This window comes from Primulina huaijiensis, chromosome 17, assembly GCF_012295235.1.
Source record: "Primulina huaijiensis isolate GDHJ02 chromosome 17, ASM1229523v2, whole genome shotgun sequence".
In the NCBI taxonomy this organism is placed as follows: Eukaryota; Viridiplantae; Streptophyta; class Magnoliopsida; order Lamiales; family Gesneriaceae; genus Primulina; species Primulina huaijiensis.
The window spans coordinates 6,803,897-6,826,117 of record NC_133322.1 but is presented as its reverse complement, the minus strand read 5'-3'; the positions used below and the strand labels follow the sequence as shown (position 1 = coordinate 6,826,117).

Sequence of the window (22,221 nt, the reverse complement as noted above, 5' to 3'; positions counted from 1 at the left end):
ATATATATATATATATATATATATATATATATATATATATATATCCAACAAAACTTTTCGATTTGATTAATTTTAAAACTTTTCGATTTGATTAATTTTAAAAATATATATATATAATCCAACAAATATTTTCGATTTGATTAATTTTAAAACCGGTGGTTTGGTTCGATTTCTTCTACCCGTACCCTTATTTAAAGAAAGTAGAAAAGGGAGATCATCAGTGGACGTGAAACCATGTATTCTGATAAATGATAAAATATTATTGTTTTATTTAAATAAATGACTTTTATATGACTATAAATTTAAAATCTAACATTCTCGAATTTAACCATTTGCTTAATTTTTATATTTCTTTTATGTTTGAAGGTCATTTTGCATTTTTCTTTAAAAATGTTAAAAAAATATTTGACCAATGTTATTTTTCAAATGATTCTAAAGAAAAATTATTTGATATATTTGATAAACTGACCCAAAATTCTAAACTCAACCAAGTTCCACTCTATGTTGCAACGAACAAAATACTCTGCATTTTCTTGAAGAGTGAACTAGATCCTTGTTTACAATGGTTAATCTTCAATACATGTGATTGCAACTCTTAGTCCCATTGAAGGATTTGAAATCTTAAAATGAAGGGAATAACTCCAAGAAATAAAATACCACATTTCAAGACGACCATAACAAGAAGACACGACGGTGCATTCGAATAAAGGAGTATCGAACTTCATCAGTTCAAGTCTTCTTTCTAACCTTCCTTTGAGCTTTCAAATCTAACACAATAACGGAGATATTATCTTTGCTTCCTCTATGGAGAGCAAACTGTGAGAGATAATCTGCTGCATCTTGGGCCGCAGGATCGACATCCTCACCTCTTTCGTTCGAAAGGGTAGCACCGTTCTTCCTGTGCCAAAGTTGGATTCGCCTTCGTGCCAAATCACAAGCCTCTTGATTTGTCATTACGTCCCATAGACCATCACTAGCTAGGATAAGACACTCGTCTTCTTTGGCTCGAGGAATGAAAATCAATTCCGGATCAGCAATAACGTAGGGCCTCAAGTATCTATCACCTGCCCACAAAAGAAGTGATTATACTATTAGTTGTCTTGAGACTTCTCGTCTGCAGACAAGCATTTGTAAATCAAGACCCAACATTAGAGTTTCAAGATCCTAAGGTGCAGCCATTTTTCAATTTCGAATAATTACTTGGTTCGAAACCAAATAGTATCATCACTTGATTTACTTCTAGTTTTCAATGGAATAGTTAGTGTGTGTGTGTGTGTGTGTGTGTGTGTGTGTGTAGTTAATGCTAGTTTTGTCCCCCAAAATGCACCAAGTCTCCCCCCTTAAATCCATCTCTGCCCTCAACACAATCCTGATTCCTGCATCAGCCCTTCTATGTAGATACATATATCTTTCTGGAAATTAGAATGCAAGAGCATTCATTTAGAAACATATCGCATACCAATGGATCTTGACATGGCAAGGACCCCAGAAACTCGATATCCTTCCCAGTTAATGACCCTGCCTCCTGCAGCTTCTATCCTGGCGCACTCGTCCTCTCTATTTGGCTGGGAAAAAAGGTTGAAGCTAAACACACAGAAAACAAGTGAAAAAATTTTGATTTCGAACACGAGCCTTACTTTATGGTCTATAGATAATGGCATCGATGCTTTCCCTCGACAAATAACTGCTCTTGAATCACCACAATTAGCAACAATAATATGAGTCGAACAGACAACAGCAATAACAGCAGTAGAACCAACTGAGTCAGGAGCAATAGGTGGAAGTACAGGGTTAAATGCCATGCCCCTATTAGCAGCTATGGGGAATCCTCCAACTTCATCATCTAGTTTTCGCAAACAATTGACGAAAACCTTCGTCCACTCTTCTTTCCAATTATGCACACCATTTTCAATCTTAGAATTTGCTTCAGAAGCAATACTTAGTTCCTCTGCTAAAGCTAGGTGCAGATGCTCTCGACAATAATTAGCAACCTATATCCGTGCAAACAAAAAAAAAAAATCTGCTCTTTAAACAAATTAGAAATACAATGTCACCTAATGGCTAAAATACAGTCAGATAAATCTAGTTATAAATAATACTTCAAGACTACATCAAAATCAAATTTTATCGAAGAGTACTTACAACCTTAATAACATAAAATCTGAATCCTAAATATATTTTACTTTATAATGAAAACAATTAGATAAAAAGGTATTGGTTGTGTCTACCTGGGGACCTCCGTGTCCATCAAAAACTCCGAACAGATGAGCAGTTGAATCTGAATCTTGACACTCAGGAACAAAAATTTGGCTGTCACCCAACATCTGAGAAGGAATTTTCAAGAAATGTGGAAGTGCAATAACCGAGTCTTCCATTTCAGACATTCTTCCACAAATCGATGACAAGCCCCAAAGGGGCGGAAAATCTAAGGGAGAGACCTGCTTGTTTATCTTCATTTTTAAGAATCCTCAAGAATGCAAAATGAAATTAGTCTTTCTGATTCTTCTAATTCCACAGCCTCACCATTCTCTTCACTAGAAAAATAAAAAGGAAAAAAAAGCCTCAACTACATCTGACTTGATTGACGACTACCATGAACTGAGCTTCTCAATTCTACAAAAAACACTTACATTCTTTACTATGAGATTAAGCAATATTTTATCAAAATCGGAGTCCTAAACTGGAAATTCCTTGATGAACGGAGTCGCTTGATTTCATTGAGCATCTACAATGCCTGCAAGACAAAAGTTTGATGATCTTCCTTGAGCTGCTGGTTAATGTAATCATCTTATATCGAACAACTTTACAGTTTGCCCATGTTGGGTAAAAGGTTTGCTTAACCATCCTTAGAACTAAATTAATTTGAACTCAACATTTCCCTACCTCCATTTTGAATGTTTTAAAAAAGCAAAGGTTGTAAAAGCAGCTTGGTATAGATGGTTCTGATAAAAAACTTTTTCTGTGGTTTTAATTCCAGTAATATAATCAGAATTTATCAACTGCGAATCATACTCTCAAGCTTAAATGATGTAGTAACCAGTAATCTATTTCATCCATGAAATACAAGATTTACCTTAGGTTTGTCAATCTCACATACATATCAGTTGAGACCAAAACATATTTAAAACAAGAGTTTATTACAACTCCAATGGAAGAGAGTCCATGACCTCAGAGAACTGAATTTATGATAGATTATTAATAATTCAGGAAATGTTATCTAAACTTCATCAAATAGGACTCAAAATCCACACAACAGAAAACTGAAAGACGCTAATAGAAAATCTTCTTGAACTCTATTTCTATATAGTCTTTCGTCTAAAGACAAACTCAACAGCAATCCCAAGTTCCAACCACAACTTATCACAGACGCTAACATGCACACAAAGCATGAAAATCTTGAACACAGAAATTACAACTTACGGAAAAAGATTAATCTTGAACCTTTAGAAGGTGAATAGACAAATCCCATTTTACCTCTTGATTTATAATGGCTTCTTCCGTCTCCCTCAACTTCCATGTATTAAAAGTCCGACCTTTGATCTCCACATGTCACCCAGAAACCATTTTATCAGTCAAAACTATTGAGAAAAAGCATTAACTATTGAGAAAAAGCATTAGGGACACCTAACGTTTTAAGATAACATAATTGGCAGTCCTAGAGACTTGCATGTACGTCTACCAAAGACCATTAAAAAAACGTAGCTCTACATAAATAAAAAAAACTGCTCATTCATACAGAAGAAGGCAAGCTGTTTACTATTTCAAAACAGTGCATCTAGTGGCCCTAATGCCTAAAAGGCGAAAAGGGCTGTTTCTTGATATCTCAAGAAAGAAAAGGAGCCCCAAAGAAACATAAGCAATTTTGTGTCAACAATAAGGAAAACTTCGAATAACCTTCCCATCTTACTTGTGGCAAACTTCACTCCTCGTATAAAAAATTTTGTCTTGTGGGCCATTTGTGGACATGTGTCCATTTAGGTGTCCCATAGTGATATGCTCAGTACTGTGATGACTGGTTGCTTTCCATGGATGTCATTGTCTTTTTGAAATATCGAAAAACTACACATACACGCTTATAGACTTGGCTTTAGGAAATTGCGGGCCCTTAGCCATTAGAAACTCTCCACGGTTGGCAGAAGATTTGTTGGCTAATGGCAGAACACCAGAGTATTTGGTGTGACAGATGCTGGCTTATTGATTGCGTGTCAATTTCTCAAGGGCTGGATTTTAAAACTATGGAGTCAAGTATTAAATGATACATCAATCATTTTACTCTATATGTATTTCAAATTATATATGTAGTCATAAACATCATAGGATGATATATATATATATATATATATATATATTAAAACTCGTGTATATTTATATATTAAAACTCGTGTATATTATGTATACCTCGAAATAATAATGATAATAATAATAATAATAATAATGAGTTTTATATGATATTTATCAGTCGTATTTACTGTTCATAGGACCTGAGCTTATCTATTAAAAAAATATTTTGTTACGATAAAATAAATGTAAAATTCATTTCGTAAATAAAAAATAAAAAAACAATACATATAAAAAAAATATAATTTATAATTTATATATTTATTTATTTACGATTTTTTTCTCCGTGTGTCACAACATCGACATGACTCTAACGTATACAGTGTCATATGAACAATTATATTAAAAAAAAACTTAAATTACAAAAAAAAAAGTAAGATATATTACTAAAATTGAAATTTATGGATATAAACTTACAAAATAATAAATACATTAAATCAGTATTGTAAAAATATATTATTTGTTTTAAATAATATATATAATATTCCATTCAAGAAAATGAAAAATAAAGATATATAAAATTTGTAAGTAGCGCAAATTTTTTTTTTTAAATGTGACCAAATACATAAATTTAAGAAAAGTGGTTAAATAATCAACAGTAAAACATAAAAGTTCAATCCACAGGTTGATCAAATATAAAACGATTAATATATTAGATCAACATTACCATTTAATACATACAGAATTTTAAAAATTTAATTAATGAACCGTATGATTTTTTTGTTTGGACTCTACATAATTGAATTGAATTAAATTTTTAATGAACGCAATAATTTAAATTAGCATGTTCTCATTGATCAATACATATATCTTTTTTTTTAACGTCCAATAATTTACGTACGTATAGTTATTATTATCAAATTGTTGAAGTATTATGAATAATAGGCTAGACGGGAATCAAATTTTCACCTATCTCCACTCTCAGCTACCGCCACGAGAAATTGAGAGGAAACCCTCCAAAAAAAGAAGGAAATATAAAAACTTCTACAAACTAAAAGAAAGTGAAATTGAATTGCAAATTTCTTTAAAAATATTTTAAAAGAAACTTTTATATGAAAATTGGAGTTATGACTAGTAAAATATATTACAACATTTCAGGTAACAGTTGCAACTTTCAGATTTCAGCATATATAATTAAACAAACCCGTCTGTAAAAATTCGATGAAAAAAAATTATCATATAACGTTAGTTAATCAGAAAAACCTTTCACAGACTCTTGAAGTGGTTTACTAGAGCAAAAAGTTGTTTATCTTCGCAGATATAACGAGCTCATCTTACCACGGTCTCAGATTTTATACGAAAATTTCTTGTTCAAGGACAAGAGGAAAAATCAAGTGGATCACAAAACCTAAATTAGGAGCAAATATTTCTAAAAGTTTCCCTCATATTATATCACCCATTTCCCCACTCGTCCATTTACGTCTATGTACTCATCTCTACGCAATTCCTCAATCAGAATAACATTAGGATACCAGCCAGCATACCTCTGCACTTTTAGCCACAAGTTAGAGCACAAAGATTATGAGATAACTTCGTGTAGAGGTAGTAGTTCAAGTTCATGTTCAGGTTCTAGCGCATCTGATGATCGGGATTAGAATTAAGAACATGTAAATAAATCCGAAATCACAGACACAGAGCAAGGCATTTTAAGCTGAACAGAGTGAACTTGGTTTATTTTGTGCTTCAAAAGTTTACAAGTTGAGTCAGAAATAGAGTTATTCACATATAGTCTAAGAACATAGTTTATAACAAATTGACTAGGTGACTCAATAGCTACTCGTCAGGTAAAAGAGAAGGTGAACTTACCTTACAATCTATCTATAACCGATATTGAACATCATGGATGGCTGGAAAAAGATAATCAAGAATTCTGCAATCAGCCAGCTCACACATTCTCTTCCCTAGACTGTCGGATTCTACACTTTATTCTTGAAGAAGACAGTTCGGAACAGCAATCGTTAGCGCTTCCTGCAAGATTTGTCATCTTAAAACAAACTGAGCGACAGAACAAGGAAGAACTGACCAATTGCAACCGTAAATCATATGGATCTTGAAACGAAGAGTTCATCTGCAAGAATTAGCTTTGTAATTGGACTACAAGTTTATATGTACAAACGGGAAGCATCTAGCTACTATCACCAGATATGAGAACTCAAGAACAAAAAACATATTTTTATTGAGAATATAAATTTATGTACATTGGACATCGTTCTCTGATCTTTGCTAAAACCATGTGCTAAGAACTTATCACTACAACACGATCTAGTGCAGTTGAACAAAAAGATCTTTACAGTCGACAGAGCATAATCAACGTCGGAAGGGCTTACTAAAAAATAACTAAAAAATCAACTTGCGCAGTGCTCAACTGAACAAATATGTTTCCTAATTATGGTTTGAATGGTCACAAGACTAATTATGGTTTGAATGGTCACAAGACCTCCAAGCGATAGGTCAACAAATGAAGATCACTTTTCCTGGTGATCGTACCATGTAACAAATGTATAGCGTAGAAGCCTCAAATCATCATATTTAAATTCGCCAGGTCATCCATTGGTATTTCAAGGCCACCCATATAATCATGATCATGTAATCCGTCATCTTCTATATCCAACCATGATCCTATATCTTCTCCTTGACCACCAAAATCATTGGGATCCATGTCAGGGAGTTGCAAGCCAGATAAATCTATTGGTTCCTCCAATATGTCCAGATTATAATCGTTTTTATCCTCAGAGACGTCTCTTCCACTGATATCATTTGACTTAAGTGTTGATGGCAGCATTCCTTTTGTTTGTTCTGGCATCTTTCCTGGAAGACCATTAATAGAAGCAGATAAATGAACATTTTTCTGCTTAGGTTTTGCCTTGGACTTCCTCTCACCCTTGACAGTGGCTGATGCAGGTCGACCAATTTTAGCAGTTCCACTTCTTGACACCACCTCCCTGCTATTTCCTTTCCCTTCTCTGTCCCTCTCAGTCCTTTTACCTTTTGCACTGCATACAAGTGAACCTCTAAGGCATGATGGGGAACCTGGAGATGTGCTAACACCAACTTCGTCAAGTAGTAGTTCCCTCCTTTTCACTCTATTTGACCAGCTATCTTCTTTACCAGAATTTGGTTCATACCCCAAATTTGAGGGGAAAACTTCAGAATAATACGTTTCCTGATTGTTTGAAGGACTCTGCTGCGCGCCCACATGAGCTGCAATATAAATTTAATCAAGAAACTAAGATATTCATAAAAGCAAGAGACGATCACCACCCGATTGAAGGAAACTATTTTTTATTTAAAACAAATAAATGACAACAGGGATTGTGATATGTATCATTGCCACATACCTGAAGCTCTAACTTCCATAGAGCCTCCAGATATCCTAAGATAAGGTTCACAAAATTCATTATCAGTGTTTAAATTTGGAGGTTGTTCATCAGTGAGCCGTGATACTCCAGCAAGGAACATGTCTCTGTACAACGGTTCGTCAAAGCAACTCTTTCCGGTTGCCTCAAATTCCTGGCATCGTTCCAGTGTACGCTTAACAAAAGCTAAGGCAGCTTGTTTGGCCATTTTACCAGTAGCACTCTTCATCCCGTGAACATTAGAACCCCATAAATTCTGCAGAAAAAGAAGCCTAAACTTATTAATTTCATATTAACAAAGGAATGCGTCACTGTTTTCTTGGTTCAGTGGCAGAAAATAATTATATAAATTGAACCGGAATTTGATGTATAGATATGACTTCACCAAAGGTAAGAGAGCAAGTATCACAATGAAGTTTCCTATCCCCATTAAAATTGAACCTTATCAAATATTTATTCGAGAGAAACAAAGAAGTAAAAAACCTTTATATTCACCCCACTCTTTTCCAGATTACTCCGAGAACACAATTAACCATTTCTTTATGCTAAAAAGCCTAAAATGTCCATTCAACTCGTCTTATTTTAAGGATAAAATATTTGAACTGCCAAACTCGTTGCTTAAAAAAAAGAATTTGCAATCTGACAATAACTAAGACAGAAACATTGCACAACTATCATTATAAGTCATTCTGCAATGTCAAACCACCATGTCATTAGTAAACAGACTTGTCTAATACAATGGTCCACTGATTGCACTAAGTCCAGCTCTAGTAGCAACCTACTCAAAACTCAACACAACAAAAAATGGTACTTGAGCTGAAGCTTGATACTCAATTGAGTAGTGCTTCTAAATCTCAAGCTTGACTAGAGTAATTCTTGAGTTACCCAATCTCAAGTATTAAAACTTTATTTACAAAAAAAACCCTAAAATATGTAATATATGACAAAATTAAGGGTAAAAAAAATAGTTGACATTTTTTTTTAAAAAAAATATATTAGTTTTTGAGCTTGAGTACTTCAGCATGAGACATCAAAACTCGAGCTCAGATCGAGAGAGCACTCGAATTATTCAATCTCGAGTTAAACTTTGACCAACTAGCGTGAAGCTCAGCTTGGTTCTAATATTCACTCTCTGTTGATCTAACATACTATAGCGAAATGATAATTAATTATGCGATCCTTTTCTTACGTTTTACATGGTTTCAATCATCTAAAACCATTACAGGTGTCCGGAAATTTTGAATTTTAAATTTTATGACCAACCAAACTCAAACCATTCAAACAACTTTAAGGTGAGATTTTGTTCTAAACAAAGTTCATTGAACTTATCTTAAGAACTTAACAGCTACTATCATGACTTAATAAGTTCATCACCTGATAGATACCATCTAGTAGACAGACTTCAAAGGACCTCAGTTCCTCAGAAAGTCTATATCGCTGATAAACCAGAGTCACCTCAAACTTAAAGGAAAGTTCATTTTGTAGATCAAAGAGAGACAGGTTCAGGAAAGTGAAAATTACCCTGTACTTTGTATAAGCCATTGCCACGAGATTCTCAAGAGCATGTCCTTCAAATTCCCTATAATATGTTAACATGATTAGATAATCAGGAGTTCAGGACATTGAGATTGTCCAGATATCATAAAGAAAATATCACAAATAAAACAGGAGAAATTTCATACTTTTCCTGGAGTTCTTTAGCCTCAGAAGTGGAAGTTAGTAATTTCCCAAGTAGCCTTTTCTTCTTGGACACCTATAAGTAGGCTAAGTTAAGATTGCTAATATGACCGCAAATTTGAAGCTATACTGATGAAATAGCAATAATATACTCGTACATCCAACATCAAAGAGTTTCAAGTCTGATCTACATCGACTATGAATCAACTTCAGCAGGAAGAACAAAAGGAAAAGCACAAATTTTTAAAGCTCAGTGGTTCTACAGCAAAAGTTCATTTCGAGTTGCTGGAGTAAATCTAAAGAGGGGTGGGAAATAACTTCCTTAGGGCTTTACTTAAAATTCATCAGAAACATGTATCGAAAAAAAATATATCGTCTGAAACAGGAATTCCCAAGCTAACCACATTAACTAAACTCCTGATTTTCAAGTACAAGAAGACAGTGAAGCATCTTTCACACCAATTTCCTTTTTCAAGTACTTAATTGTCCTGTATTGATTTCCTTTTTTCTAAAAGTGAGATACTGAAAGGAAGGGCGTTGGGATCATTCTAAAGTAGTAAATTAATGTGTGTGTATAACCAATATAGCAAGAAATAGCAGCAGTAATGGGTTGTGTTATGTTCATATGTGTGTGTATAACTAAAATAGCAAGAAATAGCAGCACAATGGGTTATGTTATGCGCACAACCAAAATGAAACTCAAAGAAAAAATGAAAAATTAAGAGCTGATTTAAAATAATCATGGCAACAAACCAAAATTCAATTGCCCATGCTTTAATTCCATACATATTAATTACTTCAGACTACAAAAGGGATCTCATCCTACCTGTTCCTGGTGCTCGTGATCCATTTTACCAACATCTTCGTTTATGCCATCATCTCCGTTCTGTGACAAATTAGACTCATTCAGACGGGAAAATATACAGATATGTAAAAGAACTTGACAAATTTAAATGCAATTTTTCTTGAACGAGATCCATCATACCACTAGATCTGGATAGATTCCAATACTGTGAAACTCCACAAGAAGCTGTTCATCCGTTGGCATGCTATAGTACTGATACTCGGAGTATGTAGTGCCAAGTAAAACCTGGTCCGAAACTATACCATTTTGCGTATGATCATGGCTTGGTATAAACACCGTGTTTGGTATGGATACAATATTGTTTTCTGGCATAGTGTGGTTCAGCTCATAGATTGAATTACCATTGGCATTTACGCCATTACCATTAGAAGAATGATAACCAGAGAGGTCGCTACTTCGACACATTTTGGGGAAGAATGTGTCAGGTACCGTATCATTTTCCATCTTATTTCTTGATTCATACACATCGTGCTTGAGGTCTTCCATACTGCAGCTAAGCTCTTGATTTCCTTCTTCAGGAATCAAAGCTGCAATAAGTCTCTGGAACAGAGAAATCTCATTGTGTGTCTTCGCTCTTGAACCTAATCTTTCAGGGCTAACCTCAACACTTATTGTTTCAATCTCCTTACATTCATCTAGCTTGCAGCCATTAGGTATTGAAGTGGAACTATCTCCAGCAAAAGGTGCTGCTGCTGGATTATCTACAGCTGAACCAAGGGTCGCCTAGAAGGAAAAATAAATAAGAAACAGAATGAGGCAAAATATCATCATAAATATAATGTGTCGTCATCTTTAGATACTTGTACCGTTCACATTTTCATTTCATTGTACTGTCAACTCTGATGAAATTAAGTAGAATTTACCTGACAGTACAATGAAATGAAAATGTGAACAGTACAAGTTTCTAGAGGCCCACACAGAAACATGTGCTGAAACACAAGGTACAAAAAGCAAAATATAAAACAATATATTTTAAGAATGGAAAAAAAATAATCTGTAAATAGGAATGCATAGATAAACAACATTCAAAATTATATATCAGGGGTAAAGTTATGTTTTGGAATCTCGGTGTTATTTGTGATAACCATACATCAAGTATCATCAAGCTACCTTGGACCATATGGTACGGTACTTTAATATTTTGCACTTAAAAAGAAAATCCCTGTGTTTCTGATACAAGGAACTATCAACCATTTAGTGCCACATGAAGACTACAAATATGGATACCCATGCATTCTTTGGCACATGAAAGTAAAAACCACGGCTGATAGCACACGACCACCTGATGTTAATAACACTCATGGGCACCTTCTTCACCTGCACTTTCATTCTCTTTCAGATAGGTGGTTTCTGACAACTATTCCCTACCACCACCAAGACACCTCATGGTTATACAAATTACAAACCCCCCCACTATCACACAGAATCTTCTCAAGGCATCTGTTCCGCTGTCTGCAGGTAAAGCATGGTAAAGCTGGATGCACTAACATTTCTGCACCACCAGCATATCAAAGCAGGAAGTTTGAAGGTGAATGATTTCTCAGCATGTCCAAGGCAGTGTGGAACTTTTTTTAAAAAAAAATCAACACGCGAGAGTTTGAGTAAGATATCAAACAGAGTGATTTTCCTACATGTCGGTGCACCGTAGACAACGCCGAATGTGAAACAAATTATAAAATCGCTGTCGCACTAAAGGCAAAACTACAAGCCAAAATTTAATATTATTAATCAAACATACTGACATGGAATCGAAAAAAAATCTGATAACCCCAGGAGAGCTAATCAAGGATATTAGAAGACTAGCATGGTAGGCTTAACATTTGTCCGTGGCTGCTGAGCAGAAAATGATAAACTTTTCATTTATGCTTGATCCATGGTCTAACGTTTGATAAGGTAATAGATTAGTACTTTCCGTGAAATGATCAATATCTTGCATTTTATCACTAATAGAACTGCTTCAAAGCAATAGAGAGAATGCTGTAAATTTATAAAAACGACTCTTCTTTTCGACTGCAGCATCACAAAGTGACTTCAATTCTAATTACGCAATTTTTACATCGGCTTTAACAAAGGGTATTACGGTAGCATAAAACTTGAAATCATCAGTAATTAAGAATGATCACTTCCAGACTGAATAAAGTTGAGTAAAATCACAAAATAAAACATATTCATACCTGTTCTTTCAAATAGGATATGTCTGTGTCAGATATAAAACGAAACAAAGGTTCCATCTCCATCCAGAATGGGCTAGAAAGGGATTGGTCTGCATTTTAATTAGGATAGTTATTGCCTGAAGAACAACACACTTTGAGAAAAAGAAAACTAAACATATCACATGAAGAATACCTCTGTTCGTAACACCATTTGTAGCAGCCAAGAGCTCTTCATGTCCACTATCAGAACCAACTGCTAAAATTATCCAGTAAAAATCAATCAACTGTCAATAAAAGTAAATAAATAATGGTGTCCATGAAAACCAACACCAACATTAGAGAGATCATAAATAATTTACCCAGGAAATCTGCTGTCATACTTATAGCCATATGCTTTTGACGTGTATATGCTTTCCTGTCAGAAAGCTTTCTTGTAGGTCGCCGACCTGCTCTGCTGAAAAGAAGGTATCACCAAGTCATAAAAAATACTCCAACCAATTCACAACCAAGGGTACATCAGAAAGAAGGACAAATTGAAAACTAAAACATATATAGGACCAAAAATAAAAGGAAACTTAGACATCATGTTAACCTTTCAGTCTTGTCAAGAATAAGTCTGGAACTTCTAATTTGTTTTGTTGTTCTCACATTACCAAGCCTCTCAGCTGTTAAAGGCAAGAGGGGTTTTGATGAAGTAAACCCCCGACCCGTTCCGCCTTGCCTTCTGACACCATCCCCATGATCATCCTCACAGGCGGCCTTGTTTTTTCTTGGTGGTAAGAGTAGGGTTGACATTTTCTGGACATTCTGGCCACTTTTCTCATCTATCTCATCACATTTCTTATTCTTGTCTCTTGACTTAATTTCAGGAGCACCTGATTCCTCAGATTCAGATAACGCAGCTGGAGATAAATTGTCACCTTTTATTTTAACATGCTGAGGAGAATGAGCAGGCAAACGCCTTTCATTTACCATCACTTCAGCCGTATCCAAAGTAGGGTTCTCGTCATTTCCAGGAACAATGGGTGATAAATTAGTTCTTCTTGCAGTTCGAGAAATCTTCTGTGGCTTCTGAACCCAATTGGCAACCGGAGGAGATGTAGACCGTGCAGAAGGTGAACGCTTCCGATTGTTAGGCCCAAAGACACAAGGAAGTTTACTCATGCAATTAGATAATTCCCAATCATCAGAAGATGCGGAACGTTGTGCCACTTGAGACAACTTGGAAACCCCGCCAACTGAACCAGACCGTGGGGCACGTATGTTACCGTTCAACTTTGAGCTTGAGGTCGGGCTGCCTGAACTTAAATCTTCTCGGGAACTTGCCCTAATTTAGAGGAGCCAACTCAATTTAAAAGAGCTACATGATTTATGTTTAATAGTTAATTAAGGGGAAATCAACAATATAAACAAAAAAACATATTTCACCTCAAAATCCAACTCATTGCATATTTCCAAATTTAAACAATCATCATAATTTATTCAACTACAGTTGAATATAGTCTTATTTTCTACCCCAGAAAAAGATTCAAAGAAAGAAACCGCTGTCTTCAGCAGAATTGCAAAGCTAAAAAATAGCAGCAGTTGAAGCTGATTCTTCCCGTGCTTAAACTAAGGCTGTACTGAAATTTTGAGCAGCTTTCAACTGCAGGTCTAGGTTAACTGTTAACTGTTAACTGCAGGGGATAACATCAAATGATCTACTTGATGCATTGTCGAGTAGACTCGAATCCTCGTTAGTACATGCAAAGCAATCACCCGTAAGCTAAAATAAGTGAAAAGCTACAAATCCCTAAATCCAAAAGAAGAAAGGGAGTTGAGATTTGAGAAAGCAGTTGAGCAGCTTTATTCACTTATCTCGTGCAATTAATCTTTCTTGGTGCTTGAACTGTAATAGAGCACGGACACGTGTTGACGAAATTTTAGATCAATTCATTATTTTGGCCAATAAGAGTAAATCTTGTCATACATTTTGGATCAAATTAAAAATGTGTGTTTTCTGTTTTAAGAAGTGCACATTTTTTAGCACAATTCCCAATCAATTTGTCCCCCACTCAAAAGCGCCAAAACCATTTTCTACAGCCAAATTATCAGGAGACAGCATAGCACAGAAAGCTGTATGCATCAAAAGCTGAGGCAAATGGAACTACTCAAAGGCCGATGTACTCAAAAAAAGGTTAGCTTTTAAAACAAAAAACACACTATCAGAAAATAAGAAGGGAGAAAAGCATAAAATTATCAAATGGCAACACCAATGAAATTTTGAGATTTATAATGACAAACAAAGAGAAAAGATTGTTACCTGTTTCCAGCTTTCAGATTCACCCTTTCTTTCTCTTGACCACTTGGACGTTCTCTCCTCTCGTGGAGAAGGGAACTATTGTCTGAATCAGTTCTGGACATAGATGAACGAATGCCCGAGCTAGTCTGTGAGGTGGCTTCAGATTTTCCTACTCCCAAACCTCCATTAGCAACTCCAGCTCTAATCAAGGTGCATAATTAGATAACAAAGCGGTTCACATTTATGGCGATGACAAAAGATCAAGCAGAACTTAAAATTTTTCGTGCTTATTAGTTTCATGAAAAAGACATTTTATTCTGCAAAGTCCAAAAAATAAAACTGTCCCTAGATATCTAGGGCCATCATTTTTTAGAATCCAATATTATATCTTGTCATACTGATAGAAGATGAAAATTCAATATGAAAATTTCCATTTCTTCACGAGTACGGAAAAACTGTGTACCGAGACCCGTCATACTTCAACCCCAAATTACACGATTTTTAGAGTGCTATAAGCCTATAACTGATTTTGTCATACACAACTGGAATAAAAACCCGCTATCAAACATGAAATATCGTTGTCATGAAATTGATGAAGTAAATAAAACCTCAATGTCACTAATACTAAAAATAGAGAAAATTCAATGAACGCCAAGTTCATAGCACCAAATCTGTCAAGAGGTTTTTCAAGTACATGTAGGCATTCTAGCACGTCTATCTCTTTAAATTCCCCCCTTATTCCTTCATATTAACATGAGAAATTTCCAAACTCAAGTTAAAACAAGACACAGCACCAAAAACTTTAGAAAATCTGCTGCTTTATGTCACGCCTACACTTAATTCATCAAAGAATCCTACAAATTATTACAATGAATGAGATGTTTCTCAGATACAATGCCCAGTAAACTGGAAACACAATAATTAGTCCTGACTCACAAAAAAAAAGCTTATATGTTAGTTCAATAAAATAAATTTTCCTTAGCTAAAACCACAAATCAAAACCCCATACACTACTAAAAGTTTTGGAAGCCTTTGGTTCTAAGTTCAAAAAAAAATTCTACAGTGTAGCCATTGTTGTAAAAGGCGAGCGCCTAGGCGACAAGCGAACCTGTTGTGCCTTAAACAAGCGCAAGCCTTAGGCGCGCCTCTGCTGAAAGGCGCGCCTGGGCCATATATGGTACAATTAGCTATATACGATTCAAGCCCAATAAGTTTTAAAGCCCAATAACAAACACAATCCCTATTTAATGTTTTAAAAAGCCCTGCATGCGTGCATGCGTTCTTTTCCCAGCGGCCTCTCAAATTCTTTCTATGTGTACGTATGCGTGCAGCGGCCTTTCTCAAACTATTTTTGTGGATACGTGCAGCGGCTTTCTTTAGTAAGTCTCAAACTCTTTCTGGTTCTGTGCGTCCGCCGGTATCTTCATCAAGTTCTCTACGTCTCAAGCACTGCATCTCTGTTAGACTGTTACTATTGCTAATTGCATGAAGTCAAAATATGTTTATTACTTTATTCTCTACAGTCTACAGTATTTGTCTTCTCACGTCCAAATTATGGACTACTTTCTTGGAATATCTGTATATTATTTAAATGCGTGTAGATGTATTCGAATGAATTTATCCACAATAGATTTTTAGTCATCTAATTCTTGATTTGAAATTTCACTCCAGTTTTATTCTTAAAGATCATTTATAAGCCAGTGTTTGTTATCATGTCTACCCCAGTCCCAGCCACCAATATCAACTTACATTGCTTTCCGGATGACTGGATTAATTAATATATTGTATTTCACTACTTCAGCAATATATTTATATTTTATATTTTGTATTTATTCCTTTAATTTTGTATTTCATCAATTTATAGCAAAATTCTAAAATAAAGCTTGATCTTGCAGATAAAATGTCAAATTCTGAATCACAAGCCCTTCGAAAAGATCCAGCATGGAATTATGCAACATTAGAAGACCAAAAAAATACCAATAAAGTGAATTGCAATTTTTGTGGGAAAACAACTAATGGTGGGATTTATCGACATAAACATCTTGTTGGAGGCAATAGGAATACGAAAACTTGCTCAAAATGTCCAGAGCACGTTTCTTGTATGATGAAAGTATAAATCTATTGGACCAGCTTGTTCTAGTTTCTTCACAGGAAAATCAGGTGCAAGATTAGAACGCTGACCAAATGAAGCCGATATAGGTCGTTTCCCTTTTGCCGGTACATTTTCTTCAACTTCCAAATTTTCTTGTTGTTCTGCAACTTCATGAAAGTGAGGGATAACATCCATTTGATTTTTCAGTTCTTTCTTCTTTGACATATAAGAACTGATTTCTTCTTTCACGTGCTCTGGACATTTTGAACAAGTTTTCGTATTCCTATTGCTTCCAACAAGATGTTTATGTCGATAAATCCCATCATTAGTTGTTTTCCCACAAAAATCGCACTTCACTTTATTGGTATTTTTGGGTCTTCTAATGTTGCATAATTACATGCTGGATCTTTTCGAAGGGCTTGTGATTCAGAATTTGACATTTTATATGCATCAAGCTTTATTCTAGAATTCTGCTACAAATTGTTGAAATTCAAAATTAAAGGAATAAATACAAAATATGAAATGTAAATATATTGCTGAAATAATGAAATACAATATATTAATTAATCCAGTCATCCAGAAAACAATGAAAGTTGATATTGGTGGCTGGGGTTGGGGTAGACATGATAACAAACACTGGCTTATAAATGATCTTTAAGAATAAAACTGGAGTAAAATTTCAAATCAAGAATTAGATGACTAAAAATCTATTGTGGCTTCATTCGAATACATTTACACGCATTTAAATAATATACAGATCTTCCAAGAAAGTAGTCCATAATTTGGACGTGAGAAGTCAGATATTGTAGACTGTAGAGAATAAAGTAATAAACATATTTTGACATCATGCAATTAGCAACAGTAGCAGTCTAATAGAGATGCAGGGCTTGAGACGTAGAGAACTTGATGAAGACACTGACAGACGCACAGAACCCGAAAGAGTTTGAGACTTACTAGAGAAAGCCGTTGCACATATCAACAGAAAGAGTTTGAGAATTGAAAAGAAAGGCCGCTGCATGCATACGTATACACAGAAAGAATTTGAGAGGCCGCTGGTTAAAGAACGCATGCAGGGCTTTTTAATACATTAAATAGGGATTGTGTTTGTTATTGGGCTTTAAAACTTATTGGGTTTGAATCGTATATATACCTAATTGTACCATATATGGCACAGTCGGCCCAGGCACGCCTCTGGCCGAGGCGTGCACTTGTTTAATGTGTTGCGCCTGGGTCAATTGTTGATAGGCGCAGCCAGGCGCTCGCCTTTTACAACAATGATAAGATGGTTACTAAGAATATAATAATCCATCTGATGGATGGACAACTAAAAAGACCCAAATTTCTATAAATATATCTAGTGCTTGGAGCAAAATGATCAACTACATGAATGTAACCGAGTCACTGAAATATAAGAGGATACCTAAAGCCATGAGAATCATTCAACCTTGAACGAGCTTCAGTAGGAAGCCTTGGCTGAGTTCCTTGTTTGGTTTCCCGATAACCATCAACAGGTTTTGTTGTCCTTGAACTGGGAGTAACATCTGGCTTTATTCCAGTACGCTTTTTCTTCATTTTTGACTTCTCCCAACCATCAACACTACTTGATAAAGAACGCTCCTCGCCCTGAATTCCACTGCTGTTGGAGAGTCTTACAGCATCCCTGTCCTTATCCATAGTTCCAGAAGGCTTTGAAGGGGTACTGGCACGCATTTCCGTCTATATAATTTAGTCACGTAGTCAATTATTTTCTTAGCAAAAAAGTTAAAATTGATTGAAAGCATAAGTAGTAATAGCAGAAACCTCAAAACAAAAAAGAAAAAGCAAAAATGGGTAAGAGTAGCTTCTGTTTTTGATGTCCAGTTTAAAAATCTCAAAATTACAATCTTACACAAATCACTGAAACACATTAAAATGGGTAAATATCTACTATATTTGAACAAAAGCCAAAAACTAGATAAAAATCAATCCCTCATGAAACATTTTGTGGAAGTAGTATCTTTCCATATTATTCTTATATAAATGGACAAGGCTAACAAGTATAATGCAGAAAAAAATCTGTCCCTAACAGTAATCATAACATCAACTATGCTCAATGAAAAGTTCGCTAACTTCCAATCAAAATTCAATGGTTGAAAAGGAAAATGAAACAAACCCTAACATCAACCAAAGAAGTTCGAGTCCGCTTGTTTGGAAAGGCATTTTTGGATCTTTCATCAGCTTTTTGCTGCTCCAATTCAAAACCACTTGTACTTGCTTGATTTTGAGATCCAATTTTACCAATGCCTATTGCTGGTGTGGAACGGTCAATTGACAACGATGTGTTTGATCGGTCATTGGACAGGGTATCCAGCCGCGATCTCTTTCTGGATGGAATGGTGGGGAAACACTTATTGATTACCGACAAACAGTCGTTCAATATCTTCACTCGTTCCCTAACAAACAGTGAAACTTTAATATATGCCTCATCCGATCCATAAAGGATGCATGAACAAAACAAATAGCATTTTTCTAAAAGAATACCTAGCTTTGGTCCCACTCTCCCGCACACCAGATTTGAGTCGTCTCAGATCCTCCGGGGCAGGAGTAGACAGTTTGCTTTTTGTAGGTGCTGTTTCAGAATCTTCCAAAGGAAATCCAACAGCAGCACTTGCAAGCCGCTTAAATTCTGCTGGTCGATTCAACTTATGCTCAACCACCATAGATTTCGGATCAAAACGCACGCATTGGAAAAAATTAAGCATGTCCCCTTGAGTTACAGATGAAGAGCTTCTTGTCATATTTGGTAGACTGGATAAAAGTGGGTTCTCCATGTTCTCGCGGAAGCTACCAGATCTGTCCAATGTAGCAGCACCATAGGATCCACGATGCCCAGATGTGTATAATGGCCTATCTGGGCTAGCAGAAGAAAGTTCAAACTTGCTAGAAGCTGACATTGCATCAGATTCCACACTCTCTCTGTCTTAGAAAACCAGTCCACACAATTGCGCATGACAAGTTGTGGGACTAAAATTTACAGTGCATAAAAGCAACTGGTTGAAGTGTCAAATTGGAGAAGAAGACACCTGCAATGCAGCAAGAATCCCACTTCAAAAAAGTCAGATGCAATTTTTCTAACGATTTTCCTTATAATTGAAGCTTTGGATCAGAAACACAGAAATTCCAAGACATAAACAAGAATAAGAGCCAGTTCAAGAGATATAAGAGAGCTTCATCAAAAGAATACACCAAAGTCAGTTTGTAGAATCAGGCGGTCAGAGTACATTTGACATGCATCTGTCAGAGCTAGTACAGAATTTTGATCATATGTAAGTACCAGTTTGTTCTGAGGTATAAAATAGAAAGCCTTTCTAAAGCCAATGCTGCGAATAGTACAGTACAAATGAATAAACCGCGTCTCAGGTCATCAAGGTCACTATTTTTTCTACACCGACAATTCAATTTGTAAGTTGACGTTGAATTCTAACATTTAATGTTGCTACATAAATAAAATCTCAGGTTCCCTGGGTGAATGTTCCTCTGATGACAGAATGTCAAATTTCTGAGATTCCACGTTCAAAAGCTAGTGCATTAAAACACCATGCATCATTATTCAGCACATTAACTCGCTCATTTTCTCATTTTAAGAAACAACTTTTATTAAAAAATTCTCATCGAACTTCAGAATCTTCACTTTTCATCTCCACGAGCCAAAGTTCAATTCTATGGAAAGTTTTAAGCACAAGCTAGATTCTGCTTCTAAGGAGTGGCCCTAAAAACATCCGGACTTGTATGCATATTTCTCACTAACCACAGCAACCGATATTAACTATCAACGGAAAATAACAAATAAAATCTCTCTGATCAAACCAGAATCCACGAATGACACTTGAATATCATAAAACTTAACATCTATAGCTCAGATTCAAAACCCATAAGTCCCACAACCCAAAAAGTCCATAAAATCACAGAATCGGCACTATCTTCTCTCCAATAGCTGTCACATAAATGCTATCCGCAAACTGAACTCTTCCATAATCACTGATAAATCCCAAAAAAAGGCGTGTGATCTAGACAACTCCAGCTCGTAATCGTGCGATAATCAACACAGCATCGTTGATAATCCATCATCTACGGGTTCAATTAGGGTTTTGAAAATATCAACGGAACTTAAAAACAGAAATAAACAGACGACGAAGACGTGATACAATCATTACCTGAACGTCCATTCATCATTGAAATTAACCTAATATATTACTTTAAATCACCATAATTGAAGCGAAGAAAAAGTAGTACCTGAAATTATTGCACAAAATTGTCGAGAAAAAATTGCCCGCCGGCGAGTTGGACGATCGATGGTCGACGAAACGATCGAAGGTGCAGATAATTAATTTCACCGAATTTTGGCGGTTTTTAGCCTCAATTATAAAATAAACTGTGTAATCAGTACAATCGAAATATTTATCTCAACATTAAAATAATTATTATTTTTATATTAATAATTCTTATTTGTGGTAAAGTTTAAAAATTTATCTAAATATAATAATTTTTGTTATTTTTAGATTTAAATTAATATTTTTTATATATATTTTTTTTATTAAAAGGGATAGATTATCTAAAATTTTAAAATATTGATAAAGATATAATTGAGTTTTAAAATATAAATGAAGATAAGATTGAATTTTAAAATATAAATAAGATAATATTGAAGATTTAAAAAAAAACTATTTTACAAAAATAAAAAAGTTTTATTCATAAAATTATATAATGAATGTATAATAGTAATTTTAAATAAGAATTCACCAAATTAATCAGGATGTAGTTACTATAGGGACTCAACTTTAATTAAATATTAATATATATAGTAAAAGTTTTATAAAATAATATTTGATATATTAATAACTTCTCTAAAATAATACTTTTTTCTGCAATCCCGACTTAAGGTCACTTTATTAAATCAATACTTTCGATAAATTAATAAGATAATAAATTTTTGGAAAACCCTTATATAAATATATGGTTACATAAATATCATAAATTAATAATCTTCTAAATTAATAATCTTCTAAAATTAATAAATATAATTAGGATAAGTTAGTAAAATATTACTCTATTGTTGTTGGTTTTTTCTTAAAATTAAAATTGAATTTTATTTTATTTGTAACATTTCTCATTGCATCCAAAAACTTCTTTAATAATAATAATAATAATAATAGTAGTAATAATAAAAACATACACACACATATATATATACTTTCTACCCGAGGGTTTTTATCACATGCTACTCGGATCAGAGCGTAAGCTAAAGGAACCATGTGCGTATACACACACACACACACACACACAAAAACTCAAGTGAGAAGATTTCACGGATCAATTTTATAAGACATATATTTTATTTGAGTCGCCGGTGAAAAAATTGACTTATGAAAAAGTCTCATATAATCTTTTTTAATTAATAATACACAAACATTTTTTTTTGT

The 22,221-nt window shown here is 34.7% G+C and overlaps 2 protein-coding genes across 18 annotated transcripts; both read right to left on the bottom strand.

The window, feature by feature from the left end:
- Nucleotides 1-502: 502 nt before the first annotated feature.
- Nucleotides 503-3,912, bottom strand: LOC140962929 (protein phosphatase 2C 7-like). Of its 9 annotated transcripts, XM_073422044.1 has the most exons (8): nucleotides 3,758-3,910; nucleotides 3,475-3,540; nucleotides 2,884-2,942; nucleotides 2,631-2,734; nucleotides 2,229-2,534; nucleotides 1,638-1,991; nucleotides 1,460-1,565; nucleotides 503-1,064 (listed from the first exon to the last, which is right to left on the bottom strand). In XM_073422044.1, exons 5-8 carry the CDS (start codon nucleotides 2,454-2,456, stop codon nucleotides 730-732), a joined length of 1,023 nt encoding a protein of 340 aa, XP_073278145.1. In that variant the 5' UTR covers nucleotides 2,457-2,534; nucleotides 2,631-2,734; nucleotides 2,884-2,942; nucleotides 3,475-3,540; nucleotides 3,758-3,910; the 3' UTR covers nucleotides 503-729. The 9 variants fall into 9 exon arrangements, with proteins under 9 accessions (XP_073278145.1, XP_073278142.1, XP_073278143.1 ...); XM_073422041.1 differs by lacking the exon at nucleotides 2,884-2,942 and having other exon boundaries at nucleotides 3,758-3,912; XM_073422042.1 differs by lacking the exon at nucleotides 2,884-2,942 and having other exon boundaries at nucleotides 3,737-3,908.
- A 2,575-nt stretch (nucleotides 3,913-6,487) lies between these two features.
- On the bottom strand, nucleotides 6,488-21,168 carry LOC140962927 (uncharacterized). 9 transcript variants are annotated; one of them, XM_073422029.1, is made up of 15 exons: nucleotides 21,035-21,168; nucleotides 19,283-19,824; nucleotides 18,915-19,194; nucleotides 18,183-18,478; nucleotides 14,692-14,871; nucleotides 12,982-13,716; nucleotides 12,749-12,843; nucleotides 12,583-12,645; nucleotides 12,411-12,499; nucleotides 10,357-10,959; nucleotides 10,198-10,257; nucleotides 9,377-9,447; nucleotides 9,216-9,273; nucleotides 7,677-7,950; nucleotides 6,488-7,539 (listed from the first exon to the last, which is right to left on the bottom strand). In XM_073422029.1, the coding sequence occupies exons 2-15, from the start codon at nucleotides 19,693-19,695 to the stop codon at nucleotides 6,854-6,856; spliced, it is 3,903 nt and encodes a 1,300-aa protein (XP_073278130.1). In that variant the 5' UTR covers nucleotides 19,696-19,824; nucleotides 21,035-21,168; the 3' UTR covers nucleotides 6,488-6,853. The 9 variants fall into 9 exon arrangements, with proteins under 9 accessions (XP_073278130.1, XP_073278135.1, XP_073278134.1 ...); XM_073422034.1 differs by having other exon boundaries at nucleotides 12,583-12,642; XM_073422033.1 differs by having other exon boundaries at nucleotides 12,749-12,840.
- Between the last annotated feature and the right edge of the window lie 1,053 nt (nucleotides 21,169-22,221).

Excerpts from the sequence above, each read along its gene's own strand:
- LOC140962929 (XM_073422041.1), bottom strand. The coding sequence starts at position 2,456 with ATGAAGATAAACAAGCAGGTCTCTCCCTTAGATTTTCCGCCCCTTTGG. Across the intron at positions 1,566-1,637 it reads CATTATCTATAGACCATAAA|CCAAATAGAGAGGACGAGTG; the intron begins GTAAGGCTCGTG and ends CTTTTTTCCCAG. Across the intron at positions 1,065-1,459 it reads TGCCATGTCAAGATCCATTG|GTGATAGATACTTGAGGCCC; the intron begins GTATGCGATATG and ends TTTTGTGGGCAG.
- LOC140962927 (XM_073422029.1), bottom strand. The coding sequence starts at position 19,695 with ATGTCAGCTTCTAGCAAGTTTGAACTTTCTTCTGCTAGCCCAGATAGG. Across the intron at positions 10,960-12,410 it reads TATCCTATTTGAAAGAACAG|GCGACCCTTGGTTCAGCTGT; the intron begins GTATGAATATGT and ends TTTTCCTTCTAG. Across the intron at positions 9,448-10,197 it reads ATCACGAGCACCAGGAACAG|GTGTCCAAGAAGAAAAGGCT; the intron begins GTAGGATGAGAT and ends GCCTACTTATAG.